The sequence below is a fragment of the Cololabis saira genome, chromosome 9 (assembly GCF_033807715.1).
Source record: "Cololabis saira isolate AMF1-May2022 chromosome 9, fColSai1.1, whole genome shotgun sequence".
Taxonomy (NCBI): domain Eukaryota; kingdom Metazoa; phylum Chordata; class Actinopteri; order Beloniformes; family Belonidae; genus Cololabis; species Cololabis saira.
Window position 1 is genome coordinate 37,540,278 of NC_084595.1, and position 25,154 is coordinate 37,565,431.

At 38.1% G+C, this 25,154-nt stretch overlaps 1 protein-coding gene across 1 annotated transcript; it reads left to right on the forward strand.

Moving 5' to 3' along the window:
* The first annotated feature begins 71 nt into the window (after positions 1-71).
* zgc:63587 (uncharacterized protein LOC393431 homolog) lies at positions 72-25,053 on the forward strand. The gene is made up of 12 exons (XM_061729482.1): positions 72-182; positions 5,977-6,032; positions 6,516-6,615; positions 6,709-6,795; positions 7,225-7,348; positions 8,197-8,331; positions 8,669-8,786; positions 20,489-20,590; positions 20,789-20,934; positions 21,117-21,200; positions 21,278-21,335; positions 23,766-25,053. The coding sequence occupies exons 2-12, from the start codon at positions 6,006-6,008 to the stop codon at positions 23,829-23,831; spliced, it is 1,047 nt and encodes a 348-aa protein (XP_061585466.1). The 5' UTR covers positions 72-182; positions 5,977-6,005; the 3' UTR covers positions 23,832-25,053.
* The last annotated feature ends 101 nt before the right edge of the window (positions 25,054-25,154 follow it).

A 25,154-nucleotide genomic window follows, 5' to 3' on the forward strand; every position in this document is an offset into this window, starting at 1 on the left:
GGCGTAGGGCTACGCCGTAGGTCTGCGTTGATGTAACGCGGAACCATAAATCAGCCTTAATGAAAACTCCAGGGAAGAAGGAGGACTCGGGGAAGTGGTTTCCGGGTTTCCCTTCCTGGGCTTGGACCAGAAACGTCAAGCAAAAGGCTCCGGTTGAATAACTTTATCTCAGTTACACGCAGGTAAGACCATTGCTCGGCTGTTATAAATGTTATCCGAATATAACAGTTTAGTTCAGCGGCAGCGCAGAGAAGAGAGTGTAAAAGAGCTGAAGCCCAGCTGGCAACGTGACACCAGGCGCGGCAGCAACTGCTGCTGCAGGCTAAAGTTTGGCATGGAAAGTTCAATCAGTTTCGTGACTGCTTCAAATGCAAAGTTGTTTTTTTTTTTTTTTTTATCAACCATGGAAGTTTATCTTAAGTTAGTGGACGGAAGCTGAGCTGTGTATGTGAATGAGTGTCCCAGTGTGAGTGGGTGTTTGGTAAACTGTGTCATGTCTGTCAGACTGGGTGTGGTAGAGTAGACATGCACTGTTCCAGGGCCCTTAAACTCCCGACCAGTGACTAAAGCATTATTTTATCTCATCCCTCATTACTGGAAACTCTTGCCCTATTACATATTCCAAATTTTTACTCACCTTTTCAAGAGGTTCATTAAAGACGTATACATTTTCCAGTGCTTTGAGCTCATTTATTCTCCCAGTGTCCTCCAGGAAGCCCTACATCTATTTCAGCCCTCCTACATACAGGACTGTCTCAGAAAATTAGAATATTGTGATTTTCTTTAATGCAATTACAAAAATTGTCATATATTCTGGATTCATTACAAATCAACTGAAATATTGCAAGCCTTTTATTATTTTAATATTGCTGATCATGGCTTACAGTTTAAGAAAACTCAAATATCCTATCTCAAAAAATCAGAATATTCTGGGAATCTTAATCTTAAACTGTAAACCATAATCAGCAATATTAAAATAATAAAAGGCTTGCAATATTTCAGTTGATTTTTAATGAATCCAGAATGTATGACATTTTTGTTTTTTTTAATTGCATTACAGAAAATAAAGAACTTTATCACAATATTCTAATTTCTGAGACATTCCTGTATTTCCTGAATCAGTACCAAATAAAATGTCATTTAACTGGAGCATTGGCTGCTAGAAATTTCCTGTAAGGCCATCTTGTTTAATTTTCAACTCTAAAGTTGCTTTCTGATATCAAGATTATTTTTTGACCTTCTGATTGTATAGCATGTATGCAAACCCCCCCCCCCAAAATAAACAAATAAAAAAAAACAGCTTTCAGACAACTTAACAATGAGAAACAATAACATATTGTTATGTGGCAGAGGGCCACTATTGAAGAATTATCATCCATCTTTGCTTGCGTTTTTGGCTCACTGAAAACGCTCATATTTTACTGAGTGTGGGCCGTAATCTCAGGCCAGCAGCTGCCCCTTACCACACAAAACAAATTAGCTCTCCAACCAGCTGGGCAGAGATCAGTTTGATATCATAAGAATAACATTTTTTTTTTGTATCAAAAGATGTTTTAGGCCTCTGATCCTGCTATTTTATACTTTCCAACTTTTGCCCTTCCTCCGATCTTATTCCTCAAACACTGTCAAAAGGAGAACAAGTCTCGCTTCATAAAGTACAAGGGGATCATACCCCTTGTTCATTGCTGTGGTGTGAATGAAACACTTCATTTACTTTGATCTTGAGTCAATTGATTTCACAGAGCAGAATACCTTTATTGATTAGCAAAAAAAATACAACGAAAACATTTGCTTTCCTCTGGAAATCCACCTTAGGCATGATTTATTGGTTTAAAACCTTTCTGGCTCTGGCCAATGCAATAATCTTTTCACTCATTTTCAGAATCGCACCTGAATATTTGAAGATATTGAACGAATTTATATCTATTTACCAATGATGAAGCTGAACGCCTTACTTTAACCAAGTTTGTTTCCCCCCCCCCCCAATATTGTCTAGCTTCCCAGTCATAATGTGTATTTAGATGAATCATTGAAATTAATGTGAAATAAATGCTACAGGTGGGTAGAACTATAACACTTTCCAACATCCCCTTTTATGAACAACCCTCAAAGCCAAAAACTTTAAAGGAAATTGTTAGTGCTAAGAGTCATGAGTCACTTTTTTCCTTCCATGATGGTTTTAAATAGAAAAAAACACAATGGAAGTGGTCCAGTAATGAGGGCTTTTCTGCCTTCAAATGCTCAGGTTTTCATCTAACAGAAGGTTATTAAATCATTGGCAGTCTGGCACATTATTTTGCCGCCTGTCTAATTCTGGATACTATAGTGCTGACGTCATCAGGCTTTCATTGACATTCTGGTTTGTCTACAGGTATAGGTAGGTTTTACTTGAGGATAGCATTCTGTGCATCCTTGAATGCCCCTCGTCCGTCCCTTTCTGTTGATTTTAAGGAAGCAAAATTGTGTTTTCTAAGTGAAATTTTATCAGAGGCAAATTAAGTCATTGCGTTTTTGTCAGTTGGGATTAGTCTCATCCTCATAAATCCTTAGTCTGCTTCAAATGCTTACACAGGAGTTTTTAGTTTTTCAGGGCAGTTGTGTTGAATCTTTTTTCTCCCTTTGCATCACCTTGCCTTTTTATATTATTTCAAACCAGACAGATTAAATAGGTCAGGTTTTGATTTAAAAAAAAATATAATATTAAGCATGGGATGATGATAAAAAAAATAGCTCTCGCTGATAACTGTTTTGCAGAAATTAAGACGTATGTAAAGTCACAAATGCTGCGGTATTTCAACTCCTCGTCCATAAACTGTAGTTTATGACTGAATCACAAACTCAAAGTACCTGTTCTCTTTTTCATATTGATCCACAGAGTAATTTAACTCTGCTTGTTACTGCTGACCTACCAGAACATCATTCTCAGCCTGTAAACAACTCAGTGTGTGCAGATGGATGAGATACGATGCAGCGTTGGTTTAAATGGCCAAGAAAGGTGGCTAATTTCTGTGTTTACGTTCTGTCAGAGGAGTCTGAGCTTGTTGTGAAAAACAGACACTTTTACTTTGATGAATGAAATAACACTCCTGGATTCTATTGTCGCTGGTTAGTCTTCTGGTTCAGTATCCGCCAATATTGGGGTTGTCACAAAATCAGGTTTTGTTACAGATCTGTCATGATCAAAGGCATTTACATTGATAACGTAATGGCAACATCTATAGAAATGTAAAAATAGTGATGTTGCAAGGGAAATGTATCCTTAACTTCACCTTTTGTTTGTTTCCTTTGGTAATGAATTGCAGTGAATGTATGGAGGAGAAGAAAGAGTCTGAAACGAATGGATTAAAAGAACAAATACACTTGACACAGAAAGAGAGCAGGTGCAGGGATTTGTCCTAAGTTTCTACACTTGTTACCCAGCTTTTTATTTTCCATTTACTCATTAATTCATACTAAAGAATAAGGTAATTAATCAGGTTTCATCAGCAGGAAGTGAGCACAAATGTAAATGAAGTTGCATGACCTACCGTTTACACTAATTAGACAGCATCCATGTATGCAGTGTTTGAGTAACTTGTTTTTACTTTATGACTTCCATTTGTTCTTATCATGAATAGCCCATTTTGTGCTTTAAGATTTTGTTTTGAACAGGCCTGTTGTTTTGATCTGAAAGATGCTTTTCAGCTCTTGCAGTATGATACCTTCAATTACTGATTACTCCACCTTTGCTCACAACCACTGCGTTGGACTCCTACAGGCTGCATGCATGAGTCAAACGTTGCTTCATTATGTTTCCCGCGTTCTGAGGTCTCTTGTTGTGATCTCTTGCCAGCTATGTTACTATGCTACTGGGTTTACCAAGACTTCATCTTGTGAAATAAATGTTTTTATGTTTGTAATAAATCCACAAAGTACTTAGTCCAAGTGGAGCAGGTGTTCAGACCCTTGAGTTTGTCAGGAAGTTGTATATACAGTACAGACCAAAATTTTGGACACACTTCCCCATTTATTTGAATGAGAAGGTGTGTCCAAAATTTTGGTCTGTACTGTATATTTCTAACATTACTACCCCTTCACATTTTCCTTTTGAGCTAATAAATCAGTTGTAAACTGTCATTACATGTCAAGAACTTTGGCCTTCCAAAGGTGGCATTTTTCCTTTAAATTCCAACTTTTGAATCTCTCCCAAGTCTGGCCCATTAATGTTTGATTATGTGTGTAAGCAGCTCAGCAGTCTGGCTGATATAAATGGCCAATAATAAGGGAGCATAATTAAAGTGTGCCTCCTGCCCATCTGTCCTGTGGTGTTGTCTTTGTGAGATCACAACTGTTTTATTGAACGGTTTAATTAATGTGCTGTCAGACTGATGTGGTTTCCCACAGGGCTTGAATAGGAAAAACAGTTGAGGTATGTGTATGGGTTTGATGCACATGAATACTCTTGAGTGGGCTGCAGTATTAGCTTAGAAGTCCATTAACAATGAAAACACATTAATTACTGTATTTGCTGTGTTTCTAGGCTTGAAACCAATGATAAAGCTACATTAAAACTGGGCAACCAGTCATTCATTCACTCAGTCCACCAGTTTTTTTTCTTAGCTTGGAACAAAGACATGTCGCGCGTTGTAGTGCCTGGTGAACTGCCAAATGGATTGTCATGAAGTTTGATGGAGATCCTTAATCTTAAGACATAAATTATTAAACATGGATGGTCAAAACAAGAAGAAATAAATACATTAATACATGTAAAAAAGCATTTACCCCCAGTATAATCTCAGTTACTAGAATAACCAAATTATTCATGTATATAATAATTTTTTTAACTTAAAAACAAATTCTTCCAAAACATGAAAATAACACTTTTAATACAAATCAGATGTAGGTAAAGCTTTTTCTTATTTCCCACATTTTTATTTAGAGATGTTAAATTCTGCAGATCTCCTAACTAGGATTCATGTACAATGGATTTGCTTTTATTGGTCCCCCAATTTGCAATGCTATTGTCTACCTTAAATTATTAGTGTGTCCTCTTGCTGTCCTGCACGTGGACGATCTTGAAATTTAATCACTGCTGAGACACGTTTTCTTCCTCCTCCCTCAGCTAAGCTGGCCTATATAGGAAAAGTTTCAGGAACCAAAAGGATAAACAGCCATTGTTCTACATGCGAGCTTGGTGAAACCACCCTGTCAGTATGAGGGATCTATGCCCAGTTTATCTTTACACAAAAGTGAAGCGCCAACTATGATCTAATATATTTGATAGCGTGAAACATTTCCTCCAGAATCCACAAAACTGTTTGTGTCATCCCAATCGAAAACGGGTGAATGAATCAGGTTACCAAGTTGCTTCTTTTCTCAGGAATCATTGCATAATCACAGTGCATCTCCGTTTGGCAGCGTTCTTCAGTCTCTCTCTGCTTATCACACTCCAGCTGTCAAGGGCCAGTGTTTTGGTGATAAAATGGAGCCAGTTCTTCCTGCTCAGTCATCATGTTGCTAAATTATCGAGTGGCTTTGTTGCTCCTGTCGTCTGTGAGGGGTCATGCAGGGGGACAGGAGCATAGGATACACAAGAATGGAACGGTTTAATGGAAGTCTGCGGACAAATCTGCAGCTTATAAACTATCCTCCATCTTGATGTTAGTGGTAAACTGGTACAAAGGAACTTTTGCAACGTTTAGCTCAGAGGGTCCCCCTGTAGGTGCAGATGCTATGTCACTTTTTACTCTTGTTCTCGTTTCCATCACTACTTTCAGGAGTCTTTTTTTATTTTATCCCCTTTTGTTGTTGCTTTATGACATTGAGGTGTAAAGTTATATGCAGTTGTTGCAGGATTTAACAAGGATGGGTGTCCAAAGTCACTTTGGGTAGGTTTTGCATGGGATGGGGGACCACAAGAGCTAAATGGTGTTTATTAAAAAAGATCAAATATTCCTTTAAATAAAGTTGAAACTGACATTCTAACATGATCTGCAGGACTGTCAGACGTCCAGTAAACCTCAACGATGTCCCAGTCAGGAGAAAAAGCGAAGGTGAGTTGCATGACGTCAGCACTTTGCAGTTTTTGAGCAACACTGATTTTTTTATGCCAAATATTCTGTGCACTACTTTGTTTAAACTTATACTGTAATTCAACTTTTTCTACCTTCCTTTGTATATGGAGTCAATTTGCACTATTTGCTCTGTTTTGTAGGACTTTTATGTGGTATATATTTTGTATCTTACACTTAATTAGTTATAACTATTTGTTTGCAGTGGAAAAGGAGAAGCCGTCTAATCTCGTACATTATGAAATACTGGTGGAAAAGTTATTGAACACGCACATGAGCTCGCACAAGAATTCCTGATAGAATTCCTGCACAAATGCTTGTTTCATTCCTTGAATGTATTGCCTGTAACAGCATGAATGGACTATTCCTTAAAAATGTCCTGTAATACATATTATGGACTAGTTTGCAACTGAATTCCTCAAACATTCAATATTTTATTTATTTTTTTGTCTTAATGTCGTCCAGTTTCCAGATGCAGCAGGTTATGTTGGGTTTGCAAACCTCCCAAACCAAGTGCACCGGAAGTCGGTAAAAAAAGGCTTTGAATTTACCTTAATGGTTGTAGGTGAGTAATCACATCCACTTTATTGCTTTCTTTTTGAACCAGTCGTGTTTGTTTAGATGGATTAAACTATTTCTTTTTGTCCTTGATTTTCAGGGGAGTCTGGTTTGGGAAAATCAACACTTATAAACAGCCTGTTTCTCACTGATCTCTACCCTGAACGCTACATCCCTGGTGCTGCAGGTATACTTGTGTGCACACACACACACACACACACACACACACACGCACACACACGCACACACACACACACGCACACGTTCAATATGTCCATTGTAAAACCGTTATTTCAGGAGGAATGTCGGGAATGCTGCAGTCTCCAGATATTGCGCTGCCTTTCTTATGACTCTACTTAGAATAAGATTTATTCTGGCTTAAAAACAATTATCCAAGCTCTCCTGGTCAGTTAATGTTGATAGAAAATACCTATCCCTTTTTTTTATGGCACGGCTAATAATTTGTTTTTTTTGGACGGCAAATCCTCCTCCTTGAAGCCTGTCATTTTAGGACCTCAGTAGCCTGAGTAAATAAGTTGCTTAGCTTGGGCAGGAATTTCGTTATTATTAACATGAATCTACTTGTGCTGAAGGTTTTTCTGCTTTGATCCCACAGAGAAGATTGAAAGAACAGTGCAGATTGAGGCATCCACTGTAGAAATCGAAGAGAGGGGAGTAAAGCTTCGTCTCACAGTGGTCGACACCCCTGGATATGGTGACGCCATCAACAGCCAAGACTGGTGTGTTTTTCTAGTGATAACTTCAGAGATGACTGCCATTCTTCCCTCTTGACATTCCAGTTTCCTCTTTTTAATTTCATCCTAAACTCCTCTAGTATTCCACATGTCCCTTTTATACTTTTTGTGTAAAATATACCAGTATCTGGGTATCCTACCTTGGGATCTTCATGCCAGTGGTAGCTCCTCATCTAAGATCTACTTTCTGCTGATCGCCCCGGCAATCTGTGCTTTTTTTTCCCACTCCTGAGGCTTTGCGTGAATCGTGTCATACAGCAGTAATATAACTGTCAGCTGTAATTTCCCTTTAACATTTAGCTTTACAGTTAGTAGAATTGTGATTTTAACTTTGGCTTTGAACAATTGTAAAAATAATGCAATTGGGCAAAATTAGTTTGCCACGTATTCTGAAATATATTTTGAATGATCTTCAGGCACAGATTTCACTTGGCCATGGGTGAGTGATTGGGTGAAAGATCCTGGTCACTGGTGGTGTTTGGTGTTTCCAGCCAAAAACCTTTCAGGGATTGTTTGAGCAGCTCTAATAGCATTTGCTCTTTTGGTCAAAATTTAAATTTACAGTGGAAATGTCAACATTTTTATGTTAATTCGAATAAATGCAATGCATTTCAAAAGTCAGTGGATAATTATTTTATATAATTGTGATTTCACCACCCAGTCCATTTCTTATTATGTATCATCTGTGTTTGATTGATCCACTTTTCTTATTTGGTTGACATTCTGTGCTGCCCTCACATATACACTGTTCACATCAAACCTTTCTAAATGTTTTTTTTTAGTTCTTCAAGAACACTTCCTTAAAGTTTCTGTCTTCACATTTCCTCCATCAGCTTCAAGACCATCATCCAGTACATCGATAATCAGTTTGAGCGGTACCTCCATGATGAAAGTGGGCTGAACAGAAGGCACATAGTGGACAACAGGGTGCACTGCTGCTTTTATTTCATTTCTCCATTTGGACATGGGTAAAAAAACAAAAAAACATTGTTGTAGAAGTAGCAACAGAGATTAAGTTGGCATTTCAGTTAGTAGATATGTTTAGATTAATCACACAGTATCATTAAGGATTTTTAGTTCCAGTAAGCCAGAGCTTTCTCGGTTTGGTGGCATTTCTGTCTTGTTTAGGTTAACAGTTAAGCTACAATATGTTTTTTAAATATTTGCAGCAGAAATGTTGTTCCCCTCATTACCGTGAGCTCTGCTTTATTTCCCTTAGTGCTATGATTTAATTTTTTTGGTCTCAAAGCTCTCCTGATGATTTTTTTTTTTTTTAATTCCCCCCTCCCCCAAATCCTCTCCCAGCCTGAAGCCCCTGGATGTTGAGTTTATGAAAGCCATCCACAGCAAAGTCAACATTGTCCCAGTCATCGCAAAGGCCGACACACTGACACTGAAGGAGCGGGATCGTCTCAAGAGACGAGTAAGTTTGATAAACACGCACACACACGGTTCACCTAGAGGTGTGCACTCTTCTCTAAATACAGGTACATACTGTATGATCACCCGTCCTCTATATTTGACCACTGGCCCAAGCTGAGTTGTTTAAACACTTTTCATATGTTGGGACATATTTGTTGGATCTTGTTTTTGATCGTTTTCATCACAGCAGCAGATACACGGTTTATTCATTACATACTGTGATAATGATAGCTAAATATTGTGTCGTCTTGCTTGTGGAGGGCCTGGTGTGTTAGGCATCTCTGAGTTTGTATGACACATCCACTTCCCTACGTAATTAAATTGATATATGGCTTCTTTTTGATGACACCACTAGATTGGTTCATAGGGCAGGGCGGGGAATCCTGAGGGGAAATGGCAGGAGGGAAGGACATAGCAAAAGAGTGTTGCATGTGTATATAATATTGATGAAGAAAAATCACATCCTCTCTGAACCCATCCCAGGTACTTCCTGTTTGAGCTGACTTAATTGTCTGCCTGCACGCTCCCTAGTTTCCAAATGTCCAGAAAGGCAAGGACAGGGATTTACTACACATGACACACGCTCAACAGCAGTGTGTTCAGCCCCTAAAGTGAAAGTTGGTAAGATTTCCTGCGTCTGCAGTGCCCCTTTCTTTAGTGCCCTTTTATGGTTTTATACTCATCTCTGATAAATGGCTGGATAGTTAAGGGGGGGGGGGGTCATTTTAAATTCAAATTTTGGTGTTTTATTTTTGTGCAATAAGCGCAATCTGTTTCTTTTGCAGCAGCAAACTTTGTTTGTTTCAAATCAGAGTTTGAGCATGAGTTTCAGCAAAATAAGTGAAGGTTCTGAGAGTGAAGGGGTCTTATCCTCACCCTTGTGGCGTGTATCCTCAAACATATTATTGCACTGCCTTTGCCTCAACGCCCTGTGAGTCCAGACCTCCTGGGGAAGCTGCAGTCAGCAGTTGCTCACACAAGATGGGCTTTGCAGTCAAAAATGCTCCCTGGTCGGCATCACGCTCCCTCCCAGACAAACCTTTTATCCACTCCCAGTGGTGCATTTTAATTTATTTAAACAGTTCTGGGAAAAATATTAAAGGTACTTTTTTTTGTAATAGATAAACATTTTCAAAGTCTTGATTGAGATCTTTTACACTAGATCATCACTGGTATTCCTTATATCAGTTCTTTAAACATAACTTCAGTGAAAAAACTGTCCTGCATTCTTAGACTTAAGAAGTTGTATGTATTTAATTTATTAAAAATGTGATTATACATTACATATGTCTATAGGCTCTGACATCTTTTGCCAACTATCCTTTTTTCCATTTTGTCACATGTTGCTTGCAAAGCCATTAATTGAGAAAACAATTGACAGAATAATGGATAATGAAGGAAAAAAGAAAAAACACTGGTTACACTCTTTGTTCGGAAGCACGTGGCTTTTGTGGGAGGCTTTAGTCACAAACAACTTTTTCATTTCAGCCCACTTCACCCTTTCTTTATTGGAAGTCAGCCTGTCTCCTCATGTTCCCTGCATGCAAAGACCTCCCACCTGCCTCTCATTCAGGTGTCGGAGCCGGTGGTCTGGCAGGCGTCGGCTGGTTCGCTCATTTAAGTCCAGCTCTACTCTCTTTTCACCAGCAGTCTGTCTGTTTTTGTTCTGAACTTCTACACTCTGGTTGTTTCAAATCCCTGATGCAGCAGATTAGTGAAAAGTCAGTTTGTTCATTCATTACACAGTCTTTTCTTTCTGTTCCTGGAAGACGACAGGAATTGACATTTTGTCACTTATAAAATATGTTGTCATAGTATGTATGTTCGCCAGTGGAAGTGGATCCAATAAAAAAGAGAAATTCCTCCACTATGTTGTCCTAAAAGGACCTACTAGTTAGATTATAGTCTTTTGTGGTTTTGTTTTGTGCTGTGACCTTCCTCAAACCTTTTAAGTGTTCCTTTGGCACTTAACTTGAACAAAACAATGTTTCCTGCCACTGAGTCCCACCTTAAACTACAGAAAACGTCCAAGTTTGGTGGATTTGAGCTGCGTAGTTGTTTTGATTGGAGATCTGGCGTCACGTTTGGCTTTTTTTGTGTTTTTAATGTACATATATGGGTAGTAGCTGTAATAAAAATGAAGTAGGGAAAATATTGTAGCAGTATCACTCTGATCTGATCTCTTTTTAACCTAACTGTCTCCAACGGTTTGTTAGGGAAAGACTTAGTAGAGCATATGAACAGACATTTCCGCTTGAAGACGAAGAAGCAATTAGCTGGTGAAAACTGTCACGTACGCACGCAGGCGCGCACATAGAAATATAAAATTTGTAAAATCATATGAAATGAGAGGTACTTTTCCTGCGCCAGATCTGTGTCCTACACAAATTTTTTCTTCCTTTTTTTTTTTTTTTTTTTGTTCTGTTACAAACTAAAGAACATTCAAATTAATCTCAATGTTTATGAGATCCTGGAAAAGCCATTATTATCAGGAAGTACAGAGGGGTAATTGAGCTAGCTTCCCCACATTTAAAAAGATGCCTGTGTGCCTCAAAGGAGCCAGTATTATTTGTACCATCTCTAAATTTGGACACAATTTTGGCATATACAACTCTTATCTTCATCTGGGTTTGTGTGCTTAAAATGCTGCAGGCGTACTTTTGTTTGTCGGTGCATTTCAAATTTACTCGGTAGCTCTGTTGGGACCTGAGTCATGGGGGTGTGTTTTGAGATATTTTCCTCGATTCCACAGCCCCATGTATTTAAAGCCCAATGTTGTTTGAACGGGACAAACTGTCGAACAAGAATATTTCCCTGTGAACTGTAAACCTGTAGCCCTGTGAGTTTTTGTAAAGATTTTTTTTTTAATGTGGGTGTATTTATGACAAAATGCCCAAGGCAGGGAAAGTAAATCTGTAGATGTTTTTTTTAAATACCGTAACGCATATTTCCGTAGTTGAACAGTAGTCGGCAAAACACAGGCAACATGCTCCTGTTTCTGCAGTACATGGTTTGCGTTTAATTTTAGGATGAACTGTCTGCCACGACAACGGCATCATGCCAGGTACATCCAGAGTAATCAAAAATGACATTGATCACCTTGTTTTTTGTTTTTTTTTAGTTAAGTTTATTTTCGGTCATGACACAAAAAAAAAACAAAGAATAAAAATGACAACAAGAAAACGAATACACTGTTCAAAGAAAACATTACAAAAAAGTTTCCAATATACAAATAAACAAATAACATCTAGACCGAAAAAGGTGTAGGCTGTAGCAAAGCTTATTATTTGCCTACCCTCAAAAAGATTAATTAAATTAATGAAATAAAAGCAAGAAGTAAGAGAAAGACTGCCAGTAAAACAAATTGCCTCCATGGGGATAACAAAAATTCCTCAAGAAATAAAAAAGGTTTTTAAAATAAAGGTGCAGTCTACATGTTACCTTCATTCTTAAAAAATCTAAGCAAATCACCAATTAAATAAATACTCAAATCAACATAGCAAGCATCACCACTCATTAATTTAATATAAGGACATCATCCTTCTTTTCAATGTTTTTTTAAATAAGGTTAAGGTGCTACATAATTTCAAATCCCTATATAATTTATTCCATACATGCACCGCTGCCACTGTAGCATCTCAGTTTGGTGTTGGTTCTGATTGTTGATTTCCTGTATATGCTCTCCCCTCTGAGGTTGTAATGGCTTTGTCTTAAATTGAACATATTTTAAATACAGTCTGGCAGCATATTATTGTTGATTTTGAACATGATCTGTGCAGTTTTGAAGTCCACCAGTTCATTGAATTTAAGCTCATTTGAATCTATAAATAATTGGTTGGTTGAGTGCTTGTATCCAACTTTGTTTATGAGTCGCATTGGTTTTTTTTTTTTGAGTAAAAATTACCTTGTTTCCTGACTTTACTTACTGTCTTCAGTAATCTTCTCTTCACATACATAGAAAAAGTTGTTGTAAGCCCATTTATCTTTTTTTAAGCGTTTTCCATGGTAACTGGCTTGTGTATTTGCTGATTCGGTCAGATTATTTGAAGTGGCTCTTATACCTGCCTGATTCCTGCCACACAGCCTCATACAGTGAAATGTGGCACCAGGCCTTTGAGGGCAGAGCGTTGGCTGCCAAGAACCTGTCGGAGAGCAGAGTGCTCGGGATGATTGATAACTTTTAGTGTTTTCTCCCTCACAATTTATTAGTTTGTTTTTTGCAGGGGGCTTTCTCACAGTTTGGAGCCATTTGTGTTTTAGTAAATACCTCCACCCCTTCCTCCCAGGCTTGTTCAAGCCTTTCTCTTATTTACTAGAGGGGAAACTGCTTATAGAGAACAATATAACTTCCCTGCAATATGTCAATACTGTTCCATTGACAAGACGCAACATGGTGCCCTGTCCAGCTCTTGCTCTGAGAAAACACTGAACAAATCTTCACTCGTTTATCTCTGATCTCCTTAGTTCTGCTCGCCTCTCAGTCTGTCCTTTTTTTCCTGGCACTGCCTTACTCCCCAGCCTCTTACGTTTTCTTTCTGCCTTTTGTGTCGTCTCTGTGCTCTCTGTTTTAAATGTCCTCTAATGCCAATTTCCTTTAGCGGGGTTGCTGTGGTCTCTGGCTCATAACTTGCTCTGAGGAGGGTATATTGAAGGGCTGATCCTCTCAGTCTGGGACCCCTACAGTCATATCCTGTATGGGGCTTTAGTCTCAGAATGTTTCACTGGTTGTTTTCTGTAAAAGAAAATAGATGATGGTACACAGCTGGTTTAAACTGGATTTCTGATGGGAGCAAAAAGTGAGGTCTTCGTTAAGTAAAAAAAATAAGTACAAAAAAAGTCCTTGTCACAGCTTCCTGTTGTCCTTTACCCCACCTAAGATGGCAAGTTTTAAAAATAATAATTTGGGTGGCAAATATCTTTTCTTCTACTTCGCTTTTGCAGTTGTCAGCTTTGCATAAACATATAAGAAGCTTAGAACTGTGACTGTTTTCCCAGACAAGTTATATTGCAAGTTAACTGCACTTTGAAATGCAACAAAACACTGGTTTGATTAAGTTCAAATAATAGAAATTAAGCTTTTTTTTTTAACAATCATATGAAATGCAAGAGTCAAAACTTATAGCAATTCTGCTAAAACCTGGTGTATTTACACTGCTTAATGTAGTGTTAATTAATATGCATTGTGCTGTCTAAATAAACTTTGAAACTTTGAAACTATTCAAGAAAAGAATTATGAAGTTGCCATATGCAACAGACGGATGGTGATATTTTTGTTTTAGGTTTAAAGTTAATTTCCATTTGAATACTTTTTCATTGTGCTGCTGAGTGAAGGTTGTGTGGCGATGACCTTATTCTTAGCTGCTCCTTTTGTGTGCGAGTCCCCCGTCTTGTGCTTGACTCTCTTCCTCCCAGTGTTTCAAACACGCGGATATATTTATTTTTCTGCCCTCCTGTGGTTATTGTACCAGTGCATGCTTCAAATCTCTGCTGATTTTAAAACAATAAATGTACATTTTTTTTCACTCCCTCGTGGAGCCCATGACTCAATTTCACAAAAATATTTGAACTCTTCTCAACAAAAAAAAAAAGCACAATCCGACTGCCACTTGTGACTTAGTTACCGCTGTGGCTTTTGATGTTGAGACCCTTGAGACCGAGTTCTAAAACTCTTACATGGTTGAAATTCAAAAATTCACTCCGTCTACTTCTAAATCTCTCTTAAATAGAAGATCACATGAACAGCTAGATTGTATCTCGGCGTGCTCTTTGATCAGAGGAGAGGTGGGTGGTCTTAACTGCAGTAAGGCTTAGCTTAGACAATAGGAGTGTGGAAGGGTGTGTGTAGGTCATTGTTGCTCATGCGATGGCTTCATGTAACCATGGTCATAGGACTTCCTATGTGCTTTCCATTGCCAACAGGTCCAGCTGCTTTGGTGCTGTCTGTTCTCCATAAATCACATCTAATTCCAGATTAGATACATACCTACGAGTGTCTTTAATCCTGTGAAAAGAAAGGTGTTGTTTTCCCAGAGCTGCTGCAAATCACTCAACCATGTTTTGTTTCTTTTTGTGGGATCTGTGAGCAGCATTGCTCTGTAGAACGCGTCAAGTTCAAAGGTGGCTGACAATGAGTGCACATATTTTACCTCTCCTGCCAGATTGTTCATCTTTGCTGGTTCATTGGCCTCCTGGGTTTTTCAAATTTCCATGTGCGTAATTTGCAAACTCTTCCTTTTCCTGATGCCAGATTATACCAGACACTAGTTGGTAAAAGTGTGTTTGGGCAAGAGGCTGGTATGAAGTTTAGATCCTTCCATCCATTGTTGGAGCTCCCTCTACCTCACATTGGGTCCCTGCCAGAGGTGGGTAGAGTAGCCAAAAATTGTACTCAAGTAAAAGTACTGTTACTTCAGAATAATATGACTCAAGTAGAAGTAAAAAGTAGTCATCCAAATAATTACTTGAGTAAAAGTAAAAAAGTACTTGGTGAAAAAACTACTCAAGTACTGAGTAACTGTTGAGTAACGTCTGATTTATTTTTTTAACACAACCATTCAAACAGACAAAAGTACAAAATAATCATCTTAAGGCAAATTAAATCAATAAAATAATAAAATAAATTGAAATTAATAAAAAATAAAAAATTGCTTAAATTAAAATAATTTTAAAGTAAATTCAAGTACTTTAGTAAATAATAAAATAAACAAAATAATAACAGAATAAAAAAACAAATTAAGCACAAGTAGCACAAAATTTCAAGGCTTTGTACTTTTCTTTTTTAACCAGGCTCCGCAAGCAGAACTAGAACAAGCCCATGAACTCATGTGTGTTTGAGTCTGTGTAAATGTGACAAAACATGCAAAAACAAACATTTTTCCCCAAAGAATCACCCAGTGATGTCATGAGATTGACGCGTACGTGGATAAAAGGGATAAAAGAAAAGTAACAGCTCAACGTAGCCTAATGTAGCGGAGTAAGAGTAACAGTTTCTTCTTCACAAATCTACTCAAGTAAAAGTAAAAAGTATTGTGATTCAAAACTACTCCTAAAAGTACAAAATTTCCCAAAACTTACTCAAGTAAATGTAACGCAGTAAATGTAACTCGTTACTACCCACCTCTGGTCCCTGCACACAGGCAAGAACTGGCTGGTTCAAAGGAATTTCCAGACCCAAAAAAAGCATGGTCTCATGTGTCTTCAAGTTAAAAATATACACATTATGTATACATACACTGTGTGTGTATGTTTATTATTAAATGTGAGCAGTCCATCTGTTTCGTGTCTTTATTTATTTGCTCTTCCATCTGAGGTGCGTACAGTTTGCCTTACAGGAACTGTATGGATTTATTGGGTAGAAAATATGCAACTGTTGCTATATGAGCTTTACTGGTATGTCATTAAGAACACAGTAATCACCGTGCCAGGATTTTCCTTTTTAATAAATTCAATCATGGAAAAATAGGGTCCTAGTTCCTTAAACTCATAAGTGCCCCACCAGTTGGTCCGTTATTACTTTGTAAAATGTTGTTCGCTTGCTCTCAGTATTATTTGTCGTTTAGATTTAATGAAGTACTGGAACTAAAACTGATGCTGTTTGAACTACAAAGTAACTTTTAAGGGGGAAAAATAAGTAAAGCATCTGAAAGTTGGCCTTATGCACGACTTGATTGGTGCTTGAATCATCCGCTCAGCCTGCAGAAACTGGAAGTAGACTATGAGGTTGCATAAACGTCAAGTCATAGCTCCTTTCCTGGTTCCTCTCCATCCAAATGAGTTCTTCTCTCAATCAAGCTTGATTTGAAATTAAGATGTACTTCTACAGCTCTCCTTGTTTGCATTGTTGATTATTTCTAGGAATGCTCTAATGCGTGTTTCTACTTCCAAGTATTGTTCCCTGTAGCAGTTTAATGGAGACAAATATGCCAACCCAGAGGCTCAGTTTTGTCCTCAAGAGTCACATTAGAAAAATCGCGTAATTGTGAATGTGTGCGTGTCTTGCATTCTGTTCCTTTGTCCCTTTCTTTGGGCGCTATTTGTTTTCCTCCTGCGATGTTTGTCGTTGAACAATGAGAAATTGTTTAGCAGGTGTTTAAGTCACTCGAATTTCTGTGGGTTCACTTGTGACTGATGAACAAATGATGAAAATATTGTGCCTTGGGCCGGTTGATGGGTGATGATGTTGATCCCTGTAATGATGGGTTTGTACCTCATTTCAATGTGATTAGTGGTTTTGGTTGAACCTGCTGCATAGTAGCAGGAATACTGCTTAGCCACGTCATACTGTGTAATTATTCTATGTTTAGACCTGCAGGTGGACTATATTTGGACCACACAGAACCACATTATTATATTTAATACTACTATTCCTAGAACTGAGTGAACCTGACTTTTCTTAGGAAATATGCATTTGGTATGACTTATTTGCCATAGGTCTAACTTAAAGATACTCTTTTTTTGTGATCAAATGTTTTTATTTATTTTTCATGATTTTCTTAGCAACGGTGGCATCCACAATGATGTTAGACAATGATTAACACATTTTCTCAGCCCCTTCCAAACCCACCCCTTGGACCTAAGCATTCAATGAAAAAAAAAAAAAAAAAGATTGATAATGCAGAAAAAAACAGATACTACAAAGATAATAGAACAAAGGATAAAATAAAACAAAGGCAAAACATAATAATATAAAAAACTGGACAAGGATAGCTGCGCCAAGGTAATCTATGTCAATTTTAAATACATATTTCAAGTTTGGCCTTAATTTTATCTGCTTCCATAAACCAAAATAAAATATTTGTTGTTTTGCATTATGGATTCGGGCTGTAGATATTTCCAGGTAGATAATTTCAAGGAAGGTCAGATACCAATGGGAGATGTTAAGTGTGTGTGGTGGTTTCCATCTTACTGCAATTATCTTTTTTGCTGCTGTTAGGCCAGCAAGCTAAATTCGTTTTTGACATAGTGAAGTATTGATTGTTAATACATTTTTTTAAATAAGTGTTTAAGGGTTTATTGGAATATTCTGTGCTGTTATCGAGGATAATGCAGTTGCAACCTGTTGTAACTTAAAGAAACTCACCAACATCGGCCCCTACTCTCACTCTGTCAGCTAACATAACTGTCCAACATGAGAAAACGGCTCCACAATGTTCCTGTGAGCCAGAATGAGGTGAAAGTCTGTGGCACAAGTTTGCATTGTAGATCCCTCACCTGTAGCACCAACGAGCAGGCCTTCTTAGCCAACCCAAACAACATTGATGGGTGTAGAGGAGGGGGGCAGTATATTATGACCCAACAGGATGGTCATAAAATCAAAAATGGCTTCTACTGCCAATGACCTGATGCCAACTAAAATATACAACTCTATTGAGGAGAGTCTGGTGTAGCATGAGGAATTTAGGCATATATTGTGTGCAGTAAATCACCAGGAGACAACAGGGATTTGGAGCAGGCGGTGATTTTGACTTGTCGTGATCCCTGAGAGGTCTTGATTATAACTGTCGAGGTAAACTAAACACACGTTACGGAGCAGAATAATTCAGGTAAACACCCATTTTGGATTAGCAGGGTCTGGAAACAGATGATGGCAGACAACAGACTTATGTTTGTGCAAGGACTTGATGAAATTTCAAGATATTTAAGGATAGTTTGCTATATATTTAAAAAAAAAGTCTTATACAGTGTTCATCACTTGACCCTGTAACTGGTTCCTTAGCAATTTTGTTTAAGATTTTTTTCTTTTTTGTTGGATCACACATCTCATCTGAGTTTGTTTCTATCTTATCTGCTTGTGTATGACCAGCTCTGTTGTTTGTCTCAATTTTTCCTCTCATTGTGTTACATGTGTTTATTTTTCCAGTGAGTGTACAGTTTCCCAAAATTCTTCGTGTTCTGCCCCACCAGGGTGATGTTTATCTGGCCTCCATGTTGGAGGCTTCTGTACATGGTGCGTGTTTGAGTACATGAGGAGGGGGGGGGGGAAGAGCTCTGGTCTAGTGTCACGCTCTCCACAGAGTCCTGCAAAGCCTGTTTGTTTTTAGATCTGCTCCACAACAATACCCAAGTCACCCCACGCACACACTATCTCACACACACACACTGTGCAGAGCTGACAAAACAGACGACAGCCATAACAGAGACTCAAACAGGAGCTCGGCTCGGTAGGAAAACCTGTGCTCACTTCCCCCGCGCTCGACTCGGTACTGTCCCACTACAGTAGATGAAAGTCCGTAAAAACAACACTTTTGGCTCCATTATATAAGACTGCTTTGTCAATGCAGAAATGCCGTCCGCAGGCAAACAAAAGAAAAATGCAGCTTTGAAGTTAAGAATAATAAATACTGACATCTGTCCCCGGCCGAGCTCCTTTGTTTTAAATTGTTTCTTCGCCGGTCAGAGATGTGATGAAGGATGCTGAGAATTTCTTTTTATTTTAAACTCTTTTAGAACTTGAATGCACGCAGATGTTTTTTTAAACACCTGCCTCCTTTTTTCTCAGCATGTAGAATTGAATTAACTGTGATGCTGCTTCAGGTATTCGCTCACAGCCTGTTATTTATGTACAGAGCCATCACACTTTCTGTTTATGGGCTGGAGTAGATTGTCTTATTTAAGCCACATAACCTAAAGACAGTTTACATTCAACACACCCACTTTAGTCTCATAATGATTATGAAAGAAGGTTCTTTGCTCTTTGATTAATGGTTTGTGGCTTTTGTTAAAATGAATGAGTTCAAATGAATTCAGGACAGTAAGGGAATGAGTTAACATGTAAGTAAGCGACACCTTAGTAGCTCAGTGCTGCATTAGTAGCATCTACTATACACAAAATTGAGTCACCAAAAAACATCAAAGTGAATGTTTTAGCTTTAATATATTTTATATATATTCATATTTTTGAGAGATCTTGTTGTTGCCAAATGTGATTTACTTCATATTATCAGTCCTTCCTCTGCAAGTATCTGTGGAGACACATGTGTAGGTTTCAAGTTGGGTTTTCTCCATGAAGTGGTTACCAGAGGTGTCAAAAGTATTCACATTCAGTACTCAGGTAGAAGTATAGATAGTAGAGTTTATAAATACTCCTGTAGAAGTTGAAGTATCAACTCAAGTTTTTTACTCAAGTAAAAGTATAAAAGTACCGGTTTCAAAACTACTTAAAGTATAAAAGTAAAAGTAATGTAAGGGGGAAAAAAGCCATTAAGTACAAAAGCCATTGAAAATGAATGCATCTTAGTATAATGCAAATATATTAAAGAACCATCATCTTCAGAGGCGTGTTATCTTTTATCCTAATGTTTATTGGAATGTACATCCAAGTTTAGTTGCAGGAATCTGAGGGCAAAGGATGTAAGAACAATACTGGACAAGAACATCTGAAACAACCACAACCAAATTCACTCTATCCTGATGGAGCAATTTAACTGGATAGTTTTTGTTTAAAGGCCGAAATGAAATAGAGTAACGAGGCTGTTTTTAAAATGTAAGGAGTAAAAAGTACAGATAATTGCGTGAAAATGTAAGGAGTAAAAGTAAAAAGCCGTCTGAAAAATAATTACTCCAGTGAAGTATAGATAACCAAAATTTCTACTTAAGTAAGGTAACGAAGTATTTGTACTTCGTTACTTGACACCTCTGGTGGTTACGGTCCAGGTGAGGTCATGACACCTTCTCCTCACTGTGTCTCTTTGTCTTTAATCTCAGGTCCTGGATGAGATCGCTGAGCACGGGATCAAGATTTACCAGCTCCCTGATGCTGACTCTGACGAAGATGAGGAGTTCAAGGAGCAGACCAGAGTTCTCAAGGTGAGGGAGGACACACAGCTTATGACTGCTGCAACACATGGGACGTTTCCCTTTGCTGGTTTAGTGATACCGCTCGTTTCCCATTCATCCTTGCTTCCCCTCCTTTCCGATACCATTATTTTCCATCTATTTTTCCCACATCCCTTCATCTTACTTTGTTTCCCTGGGCATCCTCTAACTTTTGACATCCTTTCCCAGGCGAGCATTCCCTTTGCTGTAATTGGCTCCAACCAGCTGATTGAGGTAAAAGGGAAGAAGATCCGAGGCCGTCTTTACCCGTGGGGGGTAGTGGAGGTGGAGAATCCTGAGCACAATGACTTCCTCAAGTTACGCACCATGCTTGTGTGAGTCTCCTTGGTAATTAAACCTCTTAAATAGTCTGATTTTTCAGGAGGACAGTCTTGTAACCTTGACAGAAGTTGTGCATCACTAAGTTGGTTGTAGAAGTCCCTCAGGAAAAGGGAAAAAGCAGAGCTCTACTTCCCTCTAGTGTGTGACGATCTGATTACATCTCTGGTTGTTTCAGGACTCACATGCAAGACCTCCAGGAGGTAACTCAGGATCTGCATTATGAAAACTTCCGATCTGAGAGGTTGAAGAGGGCAGGAAGGTGAGATGAGGCCTGATATAAACACTGGAGTTGTTTAAAGAAAGATTCCTAATATTTAATGTTTGTTTCCTGTGCAGAGATGTGGATGAGGATGTGGTGGATAAAGACCAGATTCTGCTACAGAAAGAGTTGGAGGTACGAACACACAGCTAGGCATGGGACGATATGAAAATTTCATATCACGATATTAGTGGACAAAAATATCACGATTACGATATTATCACGATATTAGCGCATCGCTTATAAAATTCTTAAAATGCAAGGAAAAACACTAACCGTGGATCCACTGGTTCCTTCAGAACATTTATTCTCAAATCATTCTCAACACAGTGACACTTGAGGTAGAGAACAAATAGTGTACTGTAAATGTTATGCATTACAAAGTGTAAACTATAGTACCGGTACCGGTACTTATTTGAACTTTCTTTTTTTGTAAGAAAATACTTCCCTGAGAGTCGAAAGAAATAAGTGACAAATAGAAATAAAGTGACAAAGTAGAGCCAAATGCACACTGATTGTATTACTCTCTGAAACTTTAACAGTGGCTGGCTGCCTGCTACTTAGTACGGCTCTCTGGAAAAATAATAAAATAAAGGCACTGCTCTGTAGTATACAAAACAAAAGCTGCATGGCCAACACAAAGATTGAGTGAAAATAAAGTGCCACAGTAGTCAAATGCACACGGATTGTACTACTCTCTGAAAAAATATTAAATAAATAATAATAATAAATAATATTAATAAAATACATGAAAAAAAATAACACTGGCTTCTACCTGGCTGGTAGCCTTGTGTGACCAAAAAAAAAAAAAAAATGGCGATAATTACAGTACCCCACGATAACGTTATCGCGGCCCCATGCCTACACACAGCTGCCCAAAATTGTTGCTTTTTTTTTCTTTTCTTTCTCAGAAAAAGAAGTCTTTGGAAGTACTTTGGACACAAATAACTTTACACATGGATTTGCAGCGTAAACGCTATCTTTATGACCGAACTCTACTCGATCATCACTGGTCTCCCTGTAAATCCGTCATTCCTGTGACTGTTTCTCAAAGAGGAATAACATATGCATTGTTTACGTGTGAGACATGGAGCCTGTATGTCATCGGGCTATAACCCATTTCCTGATGGCTCGTGATTGGCCGATTGTGTTCCTGCAACAGTGCACCATAAAGATCAGGCAGGGTTCAGTCAGTTGTTGGTAAACAATGTGCCTGGGCAGGACATGCCATCACGTCCGGCCTGTGTGGCTCGGTGAGAATAACCTCAATGACTCGGAGTCACAAACGTGCACGGTGGTTCATTTGTCTTCCTGTCATTCGGTGGGGAGAAATGCTACTACAGTCAATATTATTCCCTAGATTCCTGGGGATTTCTTAGAGAGGAAATAAGTCATTGTTTTCATTAGAAAAGGTCAAAGTTGGCGTTGCAGCAGCCTCAGGTTCGACTCCCAACCTGTGTCCTGTGTTCCTTGCCGTGTGCCCCCTCAAAAAGAGGTTATTGCAAAGATTTGTGGACTTGTGTGTGAATAAGTATTTCATTGATCCAGCTTTTCTGCTTAAAGTTAATTGAGTCTGACAGGTTGTGTTAATGTGCACTAAGTAAATATTTCTATTTGTGAAAATCCACATGATTAAACATTCCTCTAAATGTGCCAGAGTTTCAGTGTTAAAAAAACATGACATTTCGAAGACAAAGCTGCAAGGTGGTAAAGTAATGTAAAAGTGGAATATAATGTTATTGAAGCGGTGACATGTTTTTGCATAGAAACATGAACCAATTTTCTTTCTTTGTCTTAAAAAAAACAAAAAAAACGTCTGTTGAGAAACAAAAGCCAAGTAAGTAATCTGTAGAGAAATAAGTCATTCTAATTTCTTAAATGGTTTTGTTTTCATTATTTTAGTTTCCTTAAAGATGGAAAAAGAGAAGATATTTGGAACAGTTTTCTGAAAAACCATAGGATTTTATTATTATTATTGTTATTATTATTATTTTACATAAAACCTACTTTGTAAATGGTTATAAAATGCACGTGCAGAGGGTGGCAGATTTGGTCAAATGTACTTCCCCCTGCAAGTTCAGTTGTGATAGTTTTCAATAAAAATCCTTTTCTAGAAAGAAACTTGATAACATTTATCAGAATACATTAATCAATAGATGGAAACTAGAAATACGTTTTTCAGAAAAAACATCTCACATGATTTTGCATCTCGGCCACAAGATGGCGATAGACATTCAAGAAGTCCTGAGGTTGCAGCTCGTTTATTATACTGACACCCATGAAAATATGAAATCATAACTATTACATCATTATCAGCATTGGGGGTTTGTTTACTTTGACATTTATTTATCTTTCATTGATTATTTATCTGTTTTTTGACATTCATGCTGTTGTTGTCAGTAAGTAAAATATGTATATTTTGTCTAATCCTTTTTGTCTTTGAATAAGTCTTAAACCTGCTAACCAGTCTGTATCTTCAGATTTTCCTCTCTGATATCAAAAATCAAAGCTCTTCACTTTTAAGTGTTTTTTTGTTTCTTTTTTCCTTCCCTTCCCTCTCTGCAGTTGAGACGCATGCAGGAGATGATCGCTCACATGCAAGCACAGATGAAGATGAAATCAGATGAGTGAACAGCTTTGAGTTGAAAGGAATCGCAGGGATCTCAACCTCCTTGTGCGCGCACACACAAACATGTACAGTACACACACACACACACACACACACACACACACACACACACACACACACACACACACACACACACACACACACACACACACACACACACACACACACACACACACACACACACACACACACATTCTCACACACACCTGATCATCCAATTCCTCCTGCCAACCAGAAGCACAGAGATCCTGGGCCGCGTCATCTTCAACTGCACACCACCTTCCGCTTTGTTTTCCCTCCATCCATCAGCTGTCTGGATGTTTTATTTCACATCATCATGTCAAGACTCCGCTCACATTTCACACAGTTGTTGTGTGGAAGTGCATCAAAATAAGAGTGTGATGATCTTTGACATTCAGTTATTTAGCTGCTGATCTTTGCCAACTGCAGAACTGCCAGTAACAATGGTACTAAGGGGCTTAGGTGTCATTCAAGTTTACAAAGTAAATGTGTGAATTATGACTTAAGTTCAGTCTTAAGAAAAGAAAACTTTTCATTTGCTATGTTGTTGCAATTGTTTTAGCCAAGTTTTTACATAAGGGTTAAAGAAAAATCAGTTTCCCTTTGATGTTTTCTAAAACCTTAAACCTAATCCAGCTGTGTACTGCCTTCACTCCTGGATCATCTCAGCTCTTCAGTGCCTTTTTTGTGTCAGTCTGACTAGAGGAATGTGTAAACTGTCCATGCACAACTTGAGGAAAGCTTTGTTCTGAATTTTATTTTATTACCAACAGTTAAATATAATGCCACTTTATTGTGAACAAACAATCAGCCTTTAGATTGTCATATTTTTGTATTTATCTAGAGCTAGTTTTAATGTGGGTGCCAAACTAAAGACTAAAACCTAAACAAACTTCAGTTTCTTGCGTATTTCATATAAGCATTAAATCATGTTTTTACACTACATGGACAACTTTTAACATTCTGTATTTGTACTGTACAATTTAAGAACCACATGCTATTTAAGTGTAGTAGATGTAACATCCCTCCAGCTTTCTGTGAGCAGCAAACATCCACACTCACTCCAGCATTGTCGTTAAAATGTGCTGTCACTGATGTGCCTTTGAAATTATGTTCATCTCGTCTTTTGCTTGACTTAACACGTTTATTTCCTACCCTTGTGTCAGTTAAGTTGTTTTTGAAATAAACTTTAATACAACAGTCGATTAAGTTAAGTGTCCTTTTTTTAATAAGATATGCTTTATTTCAAAGCTCATCTGTTTTTTTCTTTGCATGGGCAAGATGATCTGCTGCAGGTCAAACCA

What these genes read in the sequence shown, in the direction of transcription:
- zgc:63587 (XM_061729482.1), top strand. Translation starts at nt 6,006, where the DNA reads ATGTCCCAGTCAGGAGAAAAAGCGAAG. An exon ending in ATTTCTCCATTTGGACATGG is followed by an intron (nt 8,332 to 8,668) that starts GTAAAAAAACAA and finishes ATCCTCTCCCAG; the next exon opens with CCTGAAGCCCCTGGATGTTG. An exon ending in AGCAGACCAGAGTTCTCAAG is followed by an intron (nt 20,591 to 20,788) that starts GTGAGGGAGGAC and finishes ATCCTTTCCCAG; the next exon opens with GCGAGCATTCCCTTTGCTGT.